This window comes from Cebus imitator, unplaced genomic scaffold, assembly GCF_001604975.1.
Source record: "Cebus imitator isolate Cc_AM_T3 unplaced genomic scaffold, Cebus_imitator-1.0 Scaffold80, whole genome shotgun sequence".
Classification (NCBI taxonomy): Eukaryota; Metazoa; Chordata; class Mammalia; order Primates; family Cebidae; genus Cebus; species Cebus imitator.
Window position 1 is genome coordinate 5,448,822 of NW_016107395.1, and position 21,746 is coordinate 5,470,567.

The window sequence follows — 21,746 nt, forward strand, 5'->3', positions numbered from 1 at the left end:
ATCTCTCTCACAAATCTCTCGCTCACCTAGTACCCTCTCGCCTACAGGATTTTCATCTACTCTTTATTGAAAGTCCGTCAGTCGCCTTCATTACACTTCTCCACTCAACCCAGCTACTTTGTTTCCCCTTCCGTCCCATTCCTCCTCCCCAGCCCATTCCTGCCCTGAACTAATGGATACATTTGCTAAACCTCGGCAGGGCCTGTCTGACCTTCCCTTATCTAACCCAGACCTTACCTTTTACGTAGATGGGAGTTCAATAGTGACACCCGAGGGGCAGCAAAAAGCCGCCTATGCAGTAGTTACAGACTCAGCCACCCTCGAGGCACATCGATCGCCTCCCTGATAGGACCACATCACAAAAGACAGAGCTCATTGCCTTAACCCGAGCTCTCACACTAGCACAGGGAAAGCGAGCAAGTATCTATACTGATTCAAAGTATGCTTTTCTTATTACCCACTGCCACACTGCCCTCTGGAGAGAGCGGGGATTCCTTACTACGAAAGGGTCCCCCATAATTAATGCTACCCAAATCTCTAATCTCCTGCAGGTCCTATCACTGCCCAAAGAAGTCACTGGCATCCACTGCCGAGGGCATCAGGCCCAGGAGGATGCTGTTTCCCAGGGCAATGCAAGGGCAGATGCGGCAGCAAAATCCTTAACCAGTGCCAGGCTAGCCCCCACTCCAGTCCTGTTTCTCTCCACGGCCACACTGCCAATTTACTCACCATCAGAGAAACAGACCCTCATATTAAAAGGGGGAACCGAGTCTGATCAGGGTTGGGTCTTCCTGAACAAAATCCCCCTTCCAAGGGAACAGGCCCAAAAAATCATTGCTGAAATACACCAATCCTTACATATAGGGCCTAAAGCGTTGCACTGTTTCATGCAGCCCCTCTTTTTCTTGCCAGGTCTGCAACAGACGATTAAGCAAGTACACAAGGCATGCGTTACCTGCTCTAAGGTCTCGCCTCAGGGATGCTTAAGGCCACAGTTTCCTACCCACCAAATGTGTGGCCATCTGCCAGCCCAAGACTGGCAAATTGATTTTACACATATGCCCAAGCACAAAAAACTCCGCTACCTCTTAGTCTTTGTAGATACCTTTTCTGGATGGATTGAAGCCTTTCCCACCTCCAGGGAAACTGCAGACACGGTGGCCTCCCTCTTAATCCAGGAGATTATCCCTCATTTTGGCTTACCTGGAAACATTCAGTCAGACAACGGTCCGGCGTTTACAGCCTAGGTGGTTGGGACCCCATATCGTTATCCTAACTACCCCAACTGCTGCCAAACTTTTAGGCCACACCCCTTGGTACCATGTGTCACGCCTCAAACTGGCTCCCAAGAATGACCTTGGGCCCCACTCACCTCCGCCTCACCCGTAACTCCTATCCGTCAACTCCTAACCCTTCAAATTCTCCTCCTAACAATCCTTCTGGTATCCCCTCTTAAAGCTAACCCTTACCATGTCTGGCAGTTCTACCTTTAGGAATCCTGAACAGTAGGCTGAACCACTAAAACCCAATACCTTGCCCAAGCAGATTGCCAGCCCGCAGGCTGCCAATCAGCCATAAAATTTAAATTCCCAAAATCCAAGTCCAATACTATCAAAAACTCCTGGAATAACTTTGGCCTCTGCTTTCTTTATGACCAAACCAAAAACTTCTGTCGTTCAAGGAGCGATACCTATGGCGGATGCCCATATGCTTCTCGTGTTATACACAGAGCCTTCAGAACAGGCACCTCCCCAGCAAGTAAAATGCTTTTCCTCAACCGAGGTAAAGTGTCCCTTATCATCCATGATCCCTGGGACGCCCGCTGGAAAGACGGTACTGCAGGTAAAATATATACCAGGTTTACAAACAGCCACCCCAGTGGTACCTGGCTAATATTCCAGTCCTATATACAGATTATTCCAGTACCCGTGGAAGTAGAACAACTCAATTCGTTACGAAATTCCATCTTACAAAATGAGGCTACTTTAACTAACCAACTTAAGCCCTCAATTCAACCCAGGCCCTCAAACTACGCTCCACAGCCTTTCTCCTGGCTAACTCCAGTACAGCAAGGGGCTTACATATGAAACTTAACCGGGGCCACAGATTTCACCAACTGCTTTTTATGCACCTTCCTTAACAAATCCCCCTTAGCCGCAGTTCCCCTCCAGACCAGGTTCAACCTGTCACAATCTCCCATGGGGCCTGACACCACCTTAACAGGTATCCCCTTTTTCAATGTACATTCTCGAAGTCTCTCTCTCTGCTATAGGTCAGCCAGCAGCCCCAGCCTCAGGTGCAACACCATGGCAGAAGTAAAATCCTCCTTTTATGTGCCTCCAGGAGGATACTTTTGGTGTAACGGAACCCTAACCAAAGTTATTAATGCATCCCTTCCTTTCCCTTGTGTGCACGTCACACTAGTCCCACAGTTAGAAGTGTACGGACAAGTTAAGTTCCTATCCCTCATCACACCGTCCCCTAATCACTGAAGCAAACGAGCAGTCGTCCTCCCAATAGTAGTTGACCTCTCTAGCATCCTCTCTAGTAGCGGCTGGAATAGGGAGTGGTGCCATGGGCTACCGCATCACTTCAGTCGCCCAACTGGAAGACTCTAGCCTCCCTCCAGCGAAAAATCATGTCGCTGGCTCAGGTAACTCTCCAAAACTGACGGGCCCTAAACTTACTAACGGCAGAAAAAGGAGGTACCTGTCTGTTTCTCCAGGAGCAGTGCTGCTATTACATCAATGAAAGAAGCCTTGTGGAAGAAAATGTCAGCACTCTCTATTTCCTCCAAGAGAACCTCTGCAAGAAGCAGAATGCACCAGCCTCATCTCTCAGCTGGTGGCAATCCCCCATGCTTATCTGGCTGACTCCCATTATTACCCCCGTTATTATTGTGTGTCTTCTACTAATACTAGCCCCTTTTTCTCTCAAGATTTTACAGGCCCACATAAGAAAAATTTCCAGGGTGGCCATTAACCAGATGATGCTTCACCCCTATATCTGACTCCAAATCAAGGCACCAGCCAACTGACTCCTTTCCCCCACTTCACCCCTATTCAGCAGGAAGTAGTCAGAAAGGAGTGGTGTCCTACATTTCATCAAAAAGGTCGGAATGTAAGGCTGGTTGCCTCACCGGGAGTTCAAACATGCCCATCTCCCTCCCCGCTGGAAAATTACATTATCAGAATATGCCCATCATCTAGCCCCACCTTGAAAATCCCCTCTGCACTCAGCACCTAGCCCACCTTGGAAATCCCCTGTGTACTCGGCACCTAACCCCACCCTTGGAAATCCCCTCTGCACTCAGCACTTAGCCCGCTCACCGGAAATCCCACCTACCTACCAATAGCACCTCACCCCGTCCACATCCTGTTTCTCCAAATCTAATCGAACACCTTCCCCCGCTATAAAACCCCACTCCTGAGAGGAGTCAGGCACGACTTTCCTGGCCCCTCTCCCCGGGACCACAGAACCTCGCCCGGGAGCTGAATAAATTGGCATCTAATTTTCTTGTGCTGGCTTCAGTTTCCTCATTTTTAACTAGGCAATAAACCTACAGAGAATAAACTTTACAAAACCTACTTTGTCTTTTTTAAAAATAATATAATATTCATTTCTCATGTTTTTAATATTTCTTCTTTTATGGCTCTCCTGGTATTTCTATAATTTGAAGCTCTGGAATGTCTAATTTACTGCTCCTTAGCTCTGTTAGGGACTGCATGTTTGTTTTTTATATTTTTGTCTTGTGACACGTTGAGACATGTAACAGTTGGGATTATGTCACCAAGATGGACAATGCGTTCTTCTACAGAGGGCTTTTAATTGCTTTTCTGTGGAAGTACTACCTGCCAGGGTCATTTTTGTGTAATTTCTCAGCTCAGAGGCTCCTGTACAGTATAATAGAGTTAATGTAAACTTACAATTTAAACTGATAAGTATAGGTCCATGTCTTTCAATAATAAGGGAAATCATTGGGGGTTTGGAGGTTTTTTGTTTTAAAATTATTTTTATTAACATTATTTTTAATTGGAAGATAACGCTGGGAATCTTTTGGTTTTAATGCCTAACAAAATTTTAAAAGAAAGAAGCCAACTTGTCATCTGGTGCTGTCTGCTGACTTTCTTCCCTAAATCAAACCTTTCACTACATTTATAGCCTAGGAAGGATCAGTTTTCTGGAGGTTTTCAGTTCCAACTCTCCTGCTTGCATGAATTCAAGGCTTTGTTTTTTATATTATTGTGGCTCTTAAAACTCAAGGATCTTGGCAACAAACACAGGAAATCTAACACAATATCACTTCATGGGTTTCAGGCCCTGAGCACCAGTTTTGGTCAATAGAAACTCTTTACTTTTGTGTACATAGCTATGTAGTTAAAAGAATGTTTACTATATTTTAGATATTTGTAGGTATGGCAGGAGGGTTTTCAGATTCTCTAAATTACTCTAATGCTGAAAATAATGTTTTAATATTTTTAATACTGAACTCATTATTAATTACAGAATTAAAAATTAACAGAAAACAGTAAATACATATCAGAGAAGTAGGAACATACATGCTTCTCTGTTATGTGCTTTATTGAAGATGTGGCTTTTGGCTCCATTCTTATTGAATACCAGTAGAAGGGAGGGAAGAGACAGGTCCCACTTACAGGGTGTGAGGTCCTGTGCCTGTGATTCAGCACCATCATGTAACTTCATGGCGAGATTCTTTATTAAATATTAATCACAAGATTATTAAGTCATGTGTCTTCTCATGATAAGGGGATGGGAAACATGTGCAGGGCTCTCGTTTTTAATATATAGAACAGCAGGGGTAATTTTCAAGTGGGGACAATTTTGTTCCCCCAGGGAATGATTGGCAATATCTAGAGACATATCCAGCTGTCCCAACTTAGCAGGTGCTACTCAGATCTAGTTAGTAAAGGCTAGGAATGCTGTTACATAACCTACAATGCTGCAAACAACCTTCTACAACCAAGCATCATCCAGCCCCAACCATCAATACCCCTGCTAATAATAATAATAATAATAAAAGAAACCTGATATAGAACAAAAGCCTATCACAGCCATTGCCACTTGTGTTGCTATGAGTAGATCCCTCTTCCATCTTTTCTTTCTCTGACTCTCTATGAATGTTAGGTCTCAATATTTTTTCTCTGTACATCAACAGCCTACATATGAGATTTGATGAGTGCCTCTGAAAAATATCATAACATTTTCAGCTCATTGGAGTCATGCTATAATCTCCTCTGCAATAAAGTACTTTCTTCTTTTCTTCTCAATCTTCTCAGTCACCTGCCCCTAAAATCTAAGTGGTGCTAACCTAGATCTCTTGCAGGCCTAGCTTCAGGCAATGTGGTTGTCTTTCCTTATGCTGACTAATCTTCCAAATCTTACCTTGTGCCTTACCTCTAATGTCTGCATATATTACCTCCTTGGCTCACAAGAACCTTGCAGGACAGCTGCTCACATCTCAACATGTAAATAAAATGTGCCATGGGTCAACACAGGAGAGGTGATTCCAACGTGAACAGGCTGGTCAAGGAAACTGTTGGCTATTTCTTTTTATTTCGATCTCTTAAGTTAAACTATAACATTGATTGAGAAACTAAACCCTAATACACAGAGAGGAAAAAACCAAAAACAGAAATATATTGTGGTAATACAATGAATTCCAAATACTATGGACACTGGAAAATTAAGTACAGTGATATAAAAATAGTCCATTATCAAAAGGTTGGTTTTAAAACACCAGAAAGCAGAAAAAATACTTTTAGTTTCAGTCAAGTCAATTACTTTCACAAATTTATGATTAAGCAAAATGCAATTTCTTTCTTTTTTTTTTTTTTTTTTTTTTTTTGGGAGATGGATTCCTGCTCTGTCACCCAGGCTGGAGTACAATGGTGTAATCTCGGCTCAATGCAACTTCTACCTCCCAGGCTCAAGCAATTCTCCTGCCACAGCCTCCCAGATAGATGGAAATGCAGGTGCCTGCCACCATGCCTGTCTGATTTTTGTGTTTTTGGTAGAGATGGGGTTTCGCTATGTTGGTCAGGCTGGTCTCAAACTCCTCTCAGGTGATCCACCCGCCTTGGCCTCCCAAAGTGCTGGGATTGCAAGTAGTAAATGAATTTCTAAAACTAACCTATTTAGTAATAAAGCAATTAAAATAGCTTATTTCTGTAGATTTTTACATCATTTCAAAACTGATGTCATTATTTTTAAAATAAATACAATTAATTTAATAATTTTGTTAAAAGAAGTAAGTAACTGGGCATTAAGAAAGGCTGAAAAACATAACGGTTAGTAACACAGACCAGGCACCAAGCTGCCTCCATTTAAAACCGTAAGCTCCTACTCAAGGCCTGCGATCCTCATCAGTTCACTTCATCCCTTTTGCCTCTCTTTCCTCACCTGCAAATTACAAATAGTAACAGTACCCACCTCATAGAGCTGTTATAAGAATTAATTATTTAGAAATTCATATATGATACACAGTCAACATAAGTTTGTTAAATAAACAGCAATATTTCAAAAATATTAAATAAGTAAACAACAAAGCTTTTATGAATAAAAAGTCATGTCTTCATTCTCCTAGGCACAAGAATCCATACGTTTTCCAGTGTCAAGAATCTTTGGGTAAGTACGTGTGTCAAGAGCCTGACCAAATTCCAAAATTTACAATTAACATATTGTATTTGAATCTCTCTACAAGAAACACTTTATCCTAATAGAGAGATTAACTTCTACAATGGCCCGAGAGAAAGAGAAAACAGTAAGTAACAAATAGAAATGTCGTAAATATTGTTTAAAGACAAACATAAATAATGATAAAATCAATGTTGATACATATCAAACAATGTTACGAAAATATGAAAACACTCCATTTACACATAGTAGGTTAAAAATCTTAATATCAGCCATAAGAAGAAAATCTATGATTCATAAGGTGAAAATGGATAAACAGGAATTGGAATTATCTTGTCATATCCAACTAAATTAAGAGTTCAGAGACCCAATAAAAAAGGAAAAGCAAAAACAAAAACAAAAAAGCACTTGGAACGCAAAGCACCTGCCCAGGGCTAATAATGCAAACCAGCTGCTGAAATGACCTGGTATGACTTGGAGATCATACTTCACAGGTTCTGAAACAAACTGCCATGACTCTAAGACTAATTTACCCACCACAAGCACTTCAGAGCTTGTCAGCTTCTAAAAACTTTGCTAGTGAGAAAGAGTTTTCTTCCAAAACAATATATAACATTTCTCTCTAATAAAACCCCTAAGCTTCTTTTTGTTTTTTTCAGTCATACCAAAGACCATTCCCTTCTCTGTGTATGCACTGAACTGCAATTCTGTTCTACCAAATAAAACATTTTGTTTAGAGATTCATCTCTATATTTTTTATTTTACCTTGAAACTCAAAATTATAAATATATCTTCAAATTTAAATTCTATAGTTCAGTAAAGGAGTTTCTAAGACCAAACTTTTTGATGGGAAGGCAACTAGAGTAATAACCTACATGGAAATTTAACCATTCAGTGCCCAACTCTGAGATCTAATGTTTCCAAATTAATGTCAAATATTTCCTTTTGCCAAAAACAAATCCAAACTTAAATGAAGACATTTTATTATTATTATTATTTGACAGAGTCTTGCTCTGTTCCCTAGGCTGGAGCACAATGGCTCAACCTTGGCTCACTGCAACCTCCATCTCCTGGGTTCAAGTGATTCTCCTGCCTCAGCCTCCTGAGTAGCTGGGACTACAGGCATCTACCACCATGCCAGCTAATTTTTGTATTTTTAGTAGAGACAGGTTTTGCCATGTTGGTCAGGCTGGTCTTTAACTCCTGACATCAAGTGATCCACCCTCCTCGGCCTCCCAAAGTGCTGAGATTACAGGCGTGAGCCACCGTGCCCATCCAGAAGACATTATTTTTAAAAAGGCTACTGCAATAGGGACAAAGCTCCAAACTTAAGATCTGCAAGCATCCCAAAAGTAAACAGAAAAAGGCTACTTTTCAATATAGAGAAGGATAAGCAGACAAGCAGGAACTTTTTAGGGAAATTGGGCAAATGAGAAAGTGTACACAGACAGCATGATCAGGCTGCAGTCAGCCAATTATCAAGATGTTCTTCATTTTAATGTTTGCTCAGACTTAGGGCAAGCCACGTTTCCGGGATCTGTAAGGAAGAAAAAAGCCAGACTAAAGTTTGATCAAGCCAAGGCAGAGATAAGTAATGGACAATTGCAAACCATTAGTCTCTTTCTAACAGTGGGAATACTGCTTTAAGTAGCACTATTTAGAATAAAAGAATAAGAGTTAAACCCTCCAAACAGGTTAAGTAAGTAAATAACCAGCCTAGAATCAATTACAAGTCTATTTCTTGCTCCTGCCCTGCGCATTGACCCTTTGTTTCCAGGCCCCAGCTGTACTGGTTAAGTAAGGGGTGCCCTGATGACAACATTGCCAGGCTGGTTAAAGAATGTGCAAATTGCTTTCTCACATGAGTCTCTTAAAGAAACATTTCATCCTAACAGAGGCAACCAACAACTAGAACATGCAAAAAGTAAAAGAATGTAGGAATGTTTTAATTATTTTTTTACAAGAATGAACTCCATGCATTGGAATAGGGACATCTGGGGAAAAAAAGCTGCAAAAAGACACAAAAATGCTCTGCCAAAAAGCTTAATGCAAACATTCCATTGTTATCAGATTGAGAAACATACAGGTGCATGCACACTCATGCACACACACACACACACACACACACACCTTCTATTCATATTAGAAATAAAGAAACAGTTCACAAGACTAGAGGACAGTTAAAAACTGAAGGTATATTTGGAAAAATCTAATGATTAAAATCTAATGATTAATTTAAAAATCTAATGATTAATGATTAATTTAACAGATAGGACTGTGATATTTTAAATTCTAAATATACAATTTTAATATTGTTACTAAAACAGATTAATGATTCTTAGGAATTTAAAAAACTAAGATTACTTTGGAAACACTGGAACCAAAACTGTGAAAGAAAAGGCAGAGAAAGCAGGGCTGTGTTTAATTTTGGAGTCCCTTTCTTGCTTTTCCTTAGCACATTGACTCATTTGATATCATCTTTAATGTCTCTGGCTAAAGGTTTTCCAATAGATACACAAATTATCTTCTTGACCTAGAGTGATGTAATGGATGTGCCAGCAGGAATTAATGAAAATGTAAGAGTATCTGCAAATCAAAATTGATTCTCCCTTTTCTCAGGTATCCGTTTTCTGGGAAGCCATTCTTGGCCGCAGCATGTCTGGAACATTGGCCTCCATTGTGCACAGGTCCTCACCACACTGATTCCCAGCACACTACTGTTATGTTTCTCCCACCAGGCCGTGAACAGTGATTACCACTTCACAAAGCAAAATGTAGTAGCTTTGTTTAAGAAAAATTGTTAAAACCTTTATTTTGGGATTGCATTATTTGAAACATGATAAGCTTACCAGTCAGTGATATGTTATGACTCTGCAAGGAAAAGTTAGAATATTTTTCCAACATTTCTTCTCTGACAGGTGGACTTGTAAAAGGTGAATCTATAAGAGAAAGAACAAATGATCACACCCTCTTACCAAGGCTAAATGACTATCTAAAAACTACTTTGCAACAGCTAAAACACTGTTGTGAACTATTAATGAAAAATAGTGTTTTCAGGAAGCTCAGTCTTATATACTTCAAAGAAATTTAGAGCTATATTAGGCTATTAAATGTGAAAAAAAATCTGATTTTTTTGTTCTTTTTCAACCTAAAAATCCCTACAGACTTACATTAGACGGCTTTTTTTTAAAATAAAATCTTCCATTTTTATACTACAATTATAGTTTATTTACAAAACATAAATAAACTGAAGATACCTAGGAATTCAATGAGATACTGAGGAATTAGATGAGAGAACCAGAAAATGGAAAGGTAGAGAGAAAAGATGAGAGATGAAGAGGTAGAGAGAGAAGATGAGAGAAGAAACAGTGACAGGCAAACCTTAATATAGTGTATTAAATAAAAAAAGAGATAGCACTGGGCACCAGGGGACAGAGAAGAGAAAATAGCTTACGGGCAAGTTTGGACTGCTATTTGTTTTCCAGCTATGGTTACCAAGAGGCATGCCCTCTGACACCTAAATTCCGGTTTCCTCTGCCTCTGTCACTTCTCTCTCCTTTTTTGAAAACTTGCATTAAAGAAGCAAGGTTTCTATTTCCACCTCTCTCACTCTCTTCGAAGCTACTTTATTTTTTTTTTACAAGGCCTACTGTCCTTTTACTTTAGAGTACCAGACCTTACCTCCCAGGAAACTACTCAACTCTAGCAAACAAGTCAGAGAAGCGGGGGATGAGGCTTGTTACTGTAAACTTGGCTGCATTATTTAAATTAAATCCCATTTAATTTAAATGAAACCTGAGTCGTTTTTATTGCATTTTTTTTAAATAATCTGCTCAGAAAGTTATTTCTAGAACAAGATTAGATTTCTAGTTCTTTCATTTTCTTATATGTATGGAAAATGTTATCAAAATTAGTGATCACTTTTGTTACTTTAGCTTTATAACATGGCTTTTACAATATTGCCTAATAAAATAATGTATCTAGTAGAACCTAACTCTCCTATGGTTTAATCACCTCTAAAACAGCTTTGGAAGTTGTAATGTACTTTCTCATAAAAAAAATTCTTAAATAACATTTTCAATCAGACTACCCTCTGACAGTGATTATATAGGAAAAATATGTCCTGAGTTTCTCACTGGGTTATCAAGTATACAAAATCTTTCCTCCACCCACATCCAATATTCATTCATTCGTTCATTCATTCATTCCTATTTAGCCAATATTCTCACATTCTTCCTCTCCTCTCATCACCCCCTCTTCTCTTTCTCCCTCGTCCCTAACTCCCTCACCACCACCACTGTCCCCACTTCACCCCGGCCCAACACACATACAGCTTAAACAAAAGGCTCCCATAAATGTTATTTTCCTGATGAAAATTTCTTGTTTCCATTCTTGGGGATAGCATACTTGGGGGTTACATTAATGACAAAATATTTCAGGAAGATCAAGGCGGATGCTATTCACTTATAAACAGGAAGCCAGGAGGCGGTGGATGAGAAGGAAACAGCTATTCTACTATATCATCTGTTCTGTGAAGTCTGCAAAACATAAGCTTTGGTATCTTTGATTTCCTCTCCAGGCATACCCCACTACAGAGCAGGATACAATCTTAAGGGGTCTTACTATACTCTTTATCCCTGAAAGAAGCCTATAACCTTTTTGAGATTTCCAGCATCATTTATTATTATTGTTTACAGTATCAGTATAGGAGTGACATAAACCAAAAAAAAAAAAAAAAATTCTGTTATTCTTATTCCTGTGCCACTTAAGTGAGTATATACAGTATCTGATGCACACTTGATGCTGAGAGGGAATATGAAGCTGGCCAAACGTGGGCCATATGGATCATAATAGTCGGGGTTTAGGCCCACAACTTGAGATTGAGAATTATTAAAATTTCAGAGCAGCACCCACTAATGCACAGTATTGACTATAACTAGCCAGTATATTTTATACAAATTGGAACATGAGCTAAAGTGTGAAGCCTGGGCCTGGAGGTGGAAGAAGAGTGAAGATAATTCCAGGAAGTTGAGCTCCAAGGCTGGGGCTATTCTCCCTTACTGATCACTAGCGCTTGTCACGGATGGGCTCAACCAGGACCTGTGTTAGAACAAGGAGAGAAAAGGAGTCTAAGTTTGGCTTTGGCAGAGTCTAAGCTGATGGCAGTTGAAGGAAGAGGAAAGGAAGAAAACAAGATTCCAGAGGTAGAGAAGTCTGCGTATTTCCAGAATATACTAGCTGTTGAGGCCATTTCCACTTGCTGGCTCACATACTAAAAATACAATCAGATATCCATAAACCAAACACCAGCCCTGCCTTAACTTCATATTCCCTTCAGGGCATTAATTTTGATCCAGCTCTAGTTTCCACTGAACAAGGCCCAAGTGCAAAAGAACATGTATAACTGCTGTGTGGTTTTTGCCTTGGGAAAAGTCCCTTAAAGAGGCAATATACAGAAACACCTTGAGTGGAAAAGCAGGGCAGCCTATAGACGGTATTAGGACCGTAAAAGAAGTTCTTTGTTTACACAAAATATTTTTTAACCAAAAAAGTGAGAATGTAAACCTTATTACTTTCAGTTGGAGGACAGCTAGCAGGAGATTCATTCAGCTAACATTGGGGTTTAAAACAAATTGGCTGGAGACTGAGGCAGATGTGGTTTGAATACTTCCCTAAAAGGATTAGCTGAGCCACAAAAAGAAGTATAAAATGGAGAGGAAGGAATTTCGGGTCTTAATCCAAGTTCTGTCACTGACTTGTTACTTAGGGTTTCCAAATGCCATATGCCCAGCTCAGTGCTTTGAAAATATGTCTCCACTGTAAACCTCATCTGATAAGGAAAAAAATGAAGATAAGAAAAGTTGTATAAATGTGAGTGATGATGCCAAGATCATAACATACATTTCTCAAGTTATCAAACTCACCCTTCCTTAATCATTACTGGAACATATCCATGTAGCATTCTTTTACAGGTAGAGGCAAAAATGTCAACATGAAAGAGTAACATCAAATAGCTGCTTCAGAGATTAAAAGACTTTTTTTTCTCCCTTTGCAGGGCAGATGAGGCATGAGGCTATTGCATCAAAGAATTGAGTAACATCTTATTTTTCACCTGTTATAATATTATGTGAAACAGCAAAATTGTCTCTACTTAAATGTTTTTCATATATTTTAAAATATATGCTGCTAGAAGGGCTTATAATTTATTCCATTAACACTTTCAAGTGAAATAAACATGTTACAATTCTACTTAAAGATATTAAGGTAACATTTTCACATATTTCATTGTGAGGGCTTCATTTAATTGAAGTAAATTGGGAAGAAAAATAAGTAACACCAGAAAACTTCATGGATCTTAAGATTAGCTTTTTTAAATCTGGAAATAAATGCAACTACATCTCTGATTAAAAATAAACATTCTCTCTAAAGCTCCCCAAATTCCTTTATTGTATGTTAAAATATTGGAAAGGTCTGAACTTCATTCCAAAAAAAGTGTAAGAAGCAACTACTATTAAAATAAATATTATTTATCTTTCTTATCTCTATACTGATTGCTATCAACATGCAGTACTTAATAAATCATAATTTTGACATTCTGATATACAGCATTATAAATATGCAACTCAATTACAAAAGCACTATTAGGAATGAATATTCTATATTATTTATAAAATAGAGATTTGGAAATAAGAATGTATTTCTTCATGGAAGCAATATTATAAATAACCATGTGATCCCATGCCAAATTGTAAAGGCCACTTAAGCAATGATATGGTTAAATCTTAGCTTTAAAGTACTTAATTACTAAGTAAAATACTGATTATATACAACATACGGAGAATTCTGGGTTTTAGGAACAGAGTATCCCTATCCCCTGTCCATAAATGCAGCAGAAAGAAGAGAAAGGAAATAAGGCACCTCTGAGTCCTGGAAATCATACTCCAGAGATTCATCCAAAAAAGAAGAAAAACAAAAAGGCTTGCCAAAAAAATTTAGTTCCCCTGATGGGGACATTTATAAGTCAGACTTTCTAAGTCAGGGACAGATAATAGTCCACATAGAGAACTCGAACTCTTGAAATTTTCTGCATAGTGTGGAAACTACTAGACAAGAAGCCTTTATGGTCAAGTTTTTTTTAGAGGCCTACTGACAAGCACAATGCACAATTTTACCATTCCTGTACAACTATTTTAAAAACCAGATGGTATAAGAATGGAAATAAATTGATATTTTTTCAAAAATATAATTTTGGCAATAATACACATTTCAAAAAAGACAACGTGGAAATTCTCATGTTTCCAATCACCTCTCCATGGGTCACTAAGATACTTTAGTAAAACCTATGCCAAATAAAAGCTTATTAAAAAATAAAAACCCAAAAGTTAATAACTAAGATTTCTGTTCTTTCTAAAGAATATAAATTTGTTAAATGTTTCAATTGTTGGGCTAGTCAATAACAGTTCTATTTCGTCCAGTGGCTCTCAACTGCAGAAAGTTTTGCCCCACAGGGGACAACTGCCAATGTCTGAAAGCATTTTGCTTTGTCACAACTGGGGAAAGATTACTACACTTATTTGGTAGGTTAAGTTAGTTTCCATAACAAATTACCACAAATTAGGTGCCATAACAAATGACTACAAATTTGGTGGCAAAAACAACAGAAGTGTATTTTTCACAGTTCCAGAGGCCAGAAGAGGAAATCAAGGTACTGTCAGGGCCACCCTCCCCCGAACTCTCTGGTGAAGAATCCTTCCTTGCCTCTTCCTCGCATCTGGGAGTGGCTGGCAACCTTGGCATTCCTTGGCTGGTGGTAGCAGTATCAATCCAACACCTGCCTCTGTCTTCACATGATCATCTTCCCTCTGTGTATGTCTCTGTCTCTATGTCCAAATAGCCCTGTCATTTCTTTTATAAAGACCACGGTCATTAGGTTTAGGGCTAACCCTAATCTAGAATGACCTTATTTTAGTTCATTACATCTGCAAAGACCCAACTCCCAAACAAGGTCACTCTCACAGGTACCAAAGATCAGAGATTAAACATATCTTTTTGGGGTGTGCAATTCACTCACCACATATGTAGAGGCCAGGGATGCTGCTAAACATTTTAGAATAACAGCTTGACATGACAAAGAATTATCCAGCCCAAAATGTCAATAGTGCCAAAGTTGAAAAACCCTGATTTTGAACAGATAGATTGGCAACCCTGATTCTTCAATGTGATGATGATTCTTAATAATCTTCTAATGGCCCTGTGGCCCTAAATTTCTGATCTGCATAGTTTAGGTGCAGACATTTTAAAGTGTGAGCATTTTTTGCCACCCTTCCCTCCCAAGAACACCCTCATGCGAGGGGCCTATTTTGAGGACCTTTTATGATGAAAAACCACATGAAGCCCATTAGCTATCTCATTGCTCTTGGCTAAGTTACAGAAGCACTTTGGGCTTCAAAATCAGTCAAATGAGGTATCTAAATTCCCCTTCAGGTTCTCAGAAGTACATAAGTGTAAGGCTATTAAAAGCTTCTGGTTTGGGATTAGGGACACATTAGTACGATAACCTCAGTAACTTCAAAAATGCCAGGAAAATGGTATTTTCAAAGAAAAGAATAACAACTCCTTAAAGATAACATTCATTATTTCTGTACTAATATTATTTGAGATATTCTATGTTTAAATAGTGGCAATTTTTACTAAGAGTACAGTTTATTTTTAGCAAAGTGCTGTGAAGTTTGTTCTCCTACATTGGTATGTATGTCATAAGTTGTTAATTTCTAAGGTTCACGTTATATTGTGCAATGTATGAAACCAGCTGTACAAAGCTAATGTCAAAAGATTACACTCTAGGACAAATAGCCTCAACACATATGATTTGTTTCTGTTGGTGGGGACATATGCCTTTGGAAAATGATACCTAAGAACATTAACAGATTTCTCAACTATTGTTTTAGTTGAATGCCTATGTAAACCAAAGCTTTCTCAGGTAAACTAATTTTTTTTTGTTTCTTTTCAAGCAATCTCAAAGTAGCAGAAACATTTCAAGAACAGAACATTTTCTCCTCTGAACCACGTAAGAGTAAGTTTCTGATCTCATGTTTTATGCCCCTTTAAAACACCGCCATCTATTTCCTACAAAGGACATTCCCCATTCATCCCAATACAGTCATTAAAATCAGGAAATGAATGTATATGCAGCACCATCCCCAATCTAAGTTTCAAAAAAGAAAAAGTCCCTATATTACACTTGGTAACAAAAGATTCCAGCTCAGAATCACATATTGCCATCATTGGCTGCCACTTCTCTCCACTGTGGCTTCACTCTGAAACCGTTACAGTCTCTTCTGACTCTCATAACCTTAACACTTTTTTAAATTCCAAAACAGTTCAGCTGTAATATGATTACATTTGAGGCAGGCACCTTTGGTAGGAACATCACAGAGGTGATGCTGTGCTCTTCTCACCAGATCCTCTCCTATGGCACGCCATTTTTTGGTCTTTGATCAAAGTGCTATCTGCCAAGCTTCTCCACCAGGAAGTTACTCTCTTTCCCTTGATATTAATAAGCATATTCTGAAGAGTTACTTTCAATCTTTAATACATTGTACCTCATCAAACTTTTCATTGATTCATTTTTTAATTTACATCGGCTGGTACTCATGAATCCCCATATTATTAAATGTGTTATAATCCACTAATATTATTATTTATTTTGACGCTCAAATTTGTCCCAGATTTGTCCAGTGGGAAACCCCTTCATGTCAGCTCCTGTATCTTTTTGACATAACTCATTATTCTTTGAGAACTTCATTGCTTTCTCGCACAAGATGTTCTACGCTTACCTGCTACTTTCCCTCTCTGGCCCTGAAATCAGCCATTTCTCCAAGAAGCTTTGGTTACTCTTAGTAAAGAATGGTATATAGAATCCAAGCTCTGTGTGCTAAGTATATGCATCACTACTGGAAATCACTGCTAAGAATACATGTGCACACATTCATACACACACACAAACAACTTATAATGTATATCACATAAATATATGTATATGATATGCGTATATATTCATCATACATATATTGACACATATACTTGTTTAAATCTATATACCTATAGATATAGACATAAATAAAGAGATAGAGATTTAATGTCATGTATTCACACGGATACTGCCTCATTTGAGGGAAAGATGAGAGGGGGAAGGAAGAAAGGAAGTGAGGGTGACAGAAGATGAGAAACAGTCAGTTGCCCTAATTCTTAGCAAATGTTTTGAATATATAATTTTATCGTGATGATAAATTTCAGGTAAAAATTCTGATGTCTCAGAAACATCGCTAAGAAAGGTAGACTTAGGCTGGGCACAGCAGCTCCAGCATCTTGAGAGGTCAAGGCAGGAGGATCGCTTGAGCTTAGGAGTTCAGGGCCAGCCTAGACAACATGACGAAACCCCATCTCTACAAAAAAAAATACAAAAATTAGCCGGGTGTGTAGTCCCAGCCATGCAGAAGGCTGAAGTGGGAGGATCCCTTGAGCCCAGAGGTCAAGGCTACAGTGAGCTATGAGTGTGCCTCTGCACTCCAGCCTGAGTGACAGAGTGAGATCCTGTCTCAAAAAGTTAAATAAATAAATAAATGTAGGCTTATGGTTAATCTGTTTCCTTTAACCAGTTTAAATGTCTTTAAAGGTAAAAACAGCCAGGCGCAATTGCTCATGCCTGTTATCCTAGCACTTTGGGAGGCTGAGGCAGGTAGATCACCTCAGGTCGGGAGTTGGAAACCAGCCTGGCCAACACGGAAAAACCCCATCTCTACTAAAAAATACAAAATTAGCCAGGCGTGGTGGCACATGCGTATAATCCGAGCTACTTGGGAGGCTGAGGCAAGAGAATTGCTTGAACCTGGGAGGCGGAGGCTGTGGTGAGCCAAGATCACGCCATTGCACTCTAGCCTGGGTAAGAAGAGTGAAATTCCATCTCAAATAAATAAATTAATTAATTAATTAAAGATAAAAACTGCTAGTGTGTTCTACTGAGATATGGACTAACCAATGTCAGACATATGTGGGTGCCTGAATATTTGTTTCAAAAATATTTATTACTAGAAAGCTGCTGTTTGGGGTGAGGGGCCAGTAGGGAAGGGGGTTCATAAAGGGATTGCAAAAGCCACATCCTCTGGAAGTTAAAAGAATCATTTAAAATAAATATTTCTTATTTAATCAAAAAACCTTAAAGGAATCCCTGTACCTAATTTTATTCCAGGACCCAAGCAGTGTCAGCACGTCATTCAGTGCAAATCAGACATTTAGACACACATGCTCTTCTGTCAGTAGTTCTCAATTTTCATAGACATTTCCAATTAGCTCAGAGAGACAACTGGATATTGTGTCTAAGCACTGTGTTTAAGAAAACAGGCACTGGATTGACCAATGTCAAATTTCCTGCTCTGCTACTTAAATAAATATGTGTACTTGGGCAATTACTTAACCTAAGCCTCAATTTCTTCATCTTGAGCCCAGAAGGTCAAGGCTGCAGTGAGCCATGAATGTGCCTCTGCCCTCCAGCCTGAGTGACAGAGTGAGACTCCCCCAGGAGTGCAGGGGTTCTCAGAACTGCAATACTCTGAGGTAAATTTTGAAAGGTGAATCAGGGATAGAAGAATTGGGGATACCGAGAAGGGAGAAAAATATCCTGACAATTCTTTTTTTTTTTTAGCTGAGACTAAAAAAAGCTAACTCATGGGGCTATACTATACTATTTATAACTATTCTTATTATTAACATTTGGCTCAAAGTCTTAGGTTAACAGAAAACCTATGTCCAAGTATGTAGTTCTATGCATCTAGGTAAAAACTATCCAGTAAATCTCACAATAGTCTTTGGCAAAGAGAAAACTGAATTTCACAGAGATCAATACAGAATCTAGAAAACACTGTCAGCTTGTTTCCTAAAATTTAAGACAATTTTTAATTCTGACTTAGGTTCGATGCTAACTTCATAACTTTTGTCTTGTACATTATTCCACAATTTTAGCTTAAGTGGAGCTAAAAGGACAGAAGTTATACTATACACATACAGGAACATACCCTTCCCCATTCATCTTATTGATTTACACCTTCATTTATTCCACTTTCATTTGTTCCTATCTTTTTTTTCTCTTTAGAGCTCTGCTCTGCCTATCAACTTAAACCTGATGCCTATGGAATAAGTATCTACCTAACAGTGTGTTCTCTAGGCCATATCATTTTAAAGCTGTGGTTTTCAACTGGCTTAGAATCCCATGGGTAAAGCTACATGGGGAGGTGTTAAAACTCTTAACGCCCACACTGAATCCCAAGCCAAATGAACCAGAGTATTGTAGGGCAAGATCCAGGCATCAGGATTTTTCAAGCTCTCTGGTGATGCTGACATACAGACAAGTGGACAATCAGTTCTACAATGAATCCAGAATGCTTTTGTTCTCAGAACTGCAATACTCTGAGGTGAACCAGGGATAGAAGAGTTGAGGATACCCAGAAGGGGAAAAAATGTCCTGGACAATTCTGTTTCTCTCTCTCCCTCTTTTCTTTCAGGTATTTATTTGGACAGTTTTGCTATGTCAGGGTGGCACCATCACCATCATAGCTCACTGCAGCCTCAAACTTTTGGGCAGAAGCAATCTTTCTACCTCAGCGTCCCAAGTACCTGGGACTACTGGTGTACATCACCACAACCACAACCGCACTTGTTAAAATTTTTTATAGTGAAGGGGTTTTGCTATGTTGCCCAGGATGGTCTTGAACTCCTGGACTCCAGCCGTCCTACCTCACCATCCAAAAGTGCTGGGATTCCCGACAATCCTTTATAAATGGTACAATGGAAAAAGAGATGTGGTGCACGGAAATTTAGGACTGAAGCAACCCAAGATGTTCTGTCAAAGTTCTTAACAACTAGACCTTTTAAAAGGCATTTATATAAATTTATTGTCTTACTTTTTGATTATCCTTCCCTCTCTATGGTGTGTAACAAAAAGTCCATATATTATAAGCCCATGAAAATAAATTCCTATGAAAGTTCGAAAACTTTATGCAGAATAGTGTCCCAATTTTAGTTACTAATGGCCAGTATTTACCAGCTTCAGAGGTGGTGGCGTTTTATTTTCCTTACTGGCTGCTAACATTTATGACACAGAAATCTGCAATAGGTTGGATGGAATCCTTTCAACATGAACAGTAATTATAAACAAGTGAAGGGGAAATGGCAACTTTCGTGTTGGCTTTGGTAATGTTTTGCATTTAATCCCTCTGTCAAACTGTCTTAAACAAACAATAAAACATGTAACAATCACACACAATTTTGCTTGCAAAGACCACAGTGTAAAATGAAGATACACACACATTATCCTGTAAGTTGCGGGACTTTAGTTGGCTGGTTGGTTGATTATGATGGCTTTTCTTCCCCACTCAGCTCTAAAAGAAAACATCCTCAAAGCCAACCCACGGCCCAAGAGGAGGGAAGGAGGTGATACTCTAGCCTTACTCTCATTCAAGAGAAGGGAGTAGGCCTTGCGGAAAAGTGGCTTTCAAAATTCATGGCACATTTGCACAAGCCAAGTCGCTAGCTGGCTCCCGCATCCACCCACACACCCCACCGCCCTCTTCCGAGGAAAAACCAGACTCTGCCCTATTACCTACACACCCCACTAGCCTGGCGCTGTTTGTTCAAGACTCGCCCCAAAGAGCGCAGGAGAGCGAATCGCCCTGGTTCCAGGGTTCAGCTTAGGTGACACAGCGTAGCCAATGGGAGGCCGCCGCCGCCGCCTGTAGCCACCCGCCCTAGCCACCATCCCCGCGCCTCTCCCCGCCACCCTTGCCCCGCGCGCCGGCGATGCCCTCCGCCCGCGAGGACCCGAGCCGCGTGCGCCCCTTCCTGCGCGCCCTTTGCCCTCTACACCCCGCCGCTGTACCCATCACACCTGGGGCACTGTCGTCGGCCGAGCTTGGGCGCGCGGTGGCGAGAAGGCACTGGAGGAGCAGGAGCAGCCGGGGTGTAGGCGCCCTGGCCCCCAGCCGGCCGGAGAGGGCGCGCATGGCGCCGGGGGGTCCGCCTCGGCCCCGGTGGAGGCTGCTCCCACGGCTCGCAGGTGCCCGGAGTCCCTGCGCACACTCGCCGGTGGCCCAGCGCCCGCTGCCAGTGCCGCGGACAGGACGCTGGAGAAAAGGCGGAATGGGAGGGGCCCGGCCGCCTTGCCCACTCCCCGGAGACGCTCTCTCGGCGCCCGGCCCGCCATCAATTATGCAGCCCTCAGCCGGCTGCTGGCGGGCCCGGATGTGCGTTCCACCTCCCGGCGGCCTCTCCGGCCTCCGCCCTCTCGGCTAGGGAGAGAGCTTGGGCAGGTGATGCTGTACCCGAGCTAGTTGAAGGAAAGCGCCACATTTTGAGAATGAGTCAGGAGTCCTTTATTTGCCAGCGACCTCTGGTCTAACGCTCAAAATTCTCTTGGACCCGTAGAATGGGCTTTGTTTCTTTTTATACCTGCGTAAAAGGAGGGGAAGGAGAGCTTGGCTGAAGCAAATTTTTACAGAAGCAGAGCAAGCAAAAGTTAAGAGATAAGTGGTGCCGGGCGAAGGGCTCTCTATGTTATAAGCAGGCACATTCCTAAGTGGAGAGGGTACAGCTTGACTCGATACCTTATCAGTAAGTGCATTCCGGAGTGCGAGTGAAGGGGAGCTAAGATGGAGATACTCAGGCTCACACCTAAGATGGAGTTAGGCTAACTTGGGGTAGGTTAACCACAATGCCCACCCTGGCTCCTGGGGAGAGGTTGAAACTCTCCCTGCAGACTGGCCTTTGCGCTTCACCTGAGGCAGGGTTCACTAATTTACTTTGATGGGACGCGTGAGAATATAGAAGACACTTTTCTCTTATGACAGAGGCTTATTTTTGCGCAGGTGTAAGGTTCTATCCAGCTGTCAGACAACTTCAACTAATCTTTCTTTGCTTTGCCTCCCAATCGCACACACCCTCTCTTCGAGTCTCTGAAGGCTTAACTGATTTTCTCCGACTGAAGGTTTCAGAGTCCCAAGGCCCCATATCCGGTTGATTTTATTTTTGTTAAGCCTAGCAGC

At 40.4% G+C, this 21,746-nt stretch overlaps 1 protein-coding gene across 1 annotated transcript in view; it reads right to left on the reverse strand.

The window, feature by feature from the left end:
* Nucleotides 1-20,945, reverse strand: part of EMB (embigin) — a 55,899-nt gene extending 34,954 nt beyond the window's left edge. Inside the window, 2 exon segments of the mRNA XM_017533190.2 lie at nucleotides 9,504-9,593; nucleotides 20,594-20,945. Of these exon segments, the coding sequence (XP_017388679.1) occupies nucleotides 9,504-9,593; nucleotides 20,594-20,708 (205 nt within the window). The 5' untranslated portion in view covers nucleotides 20,709-20,945.
* Nucleotides 20,946-21,746: the final 801 nt, after the last annotated feature.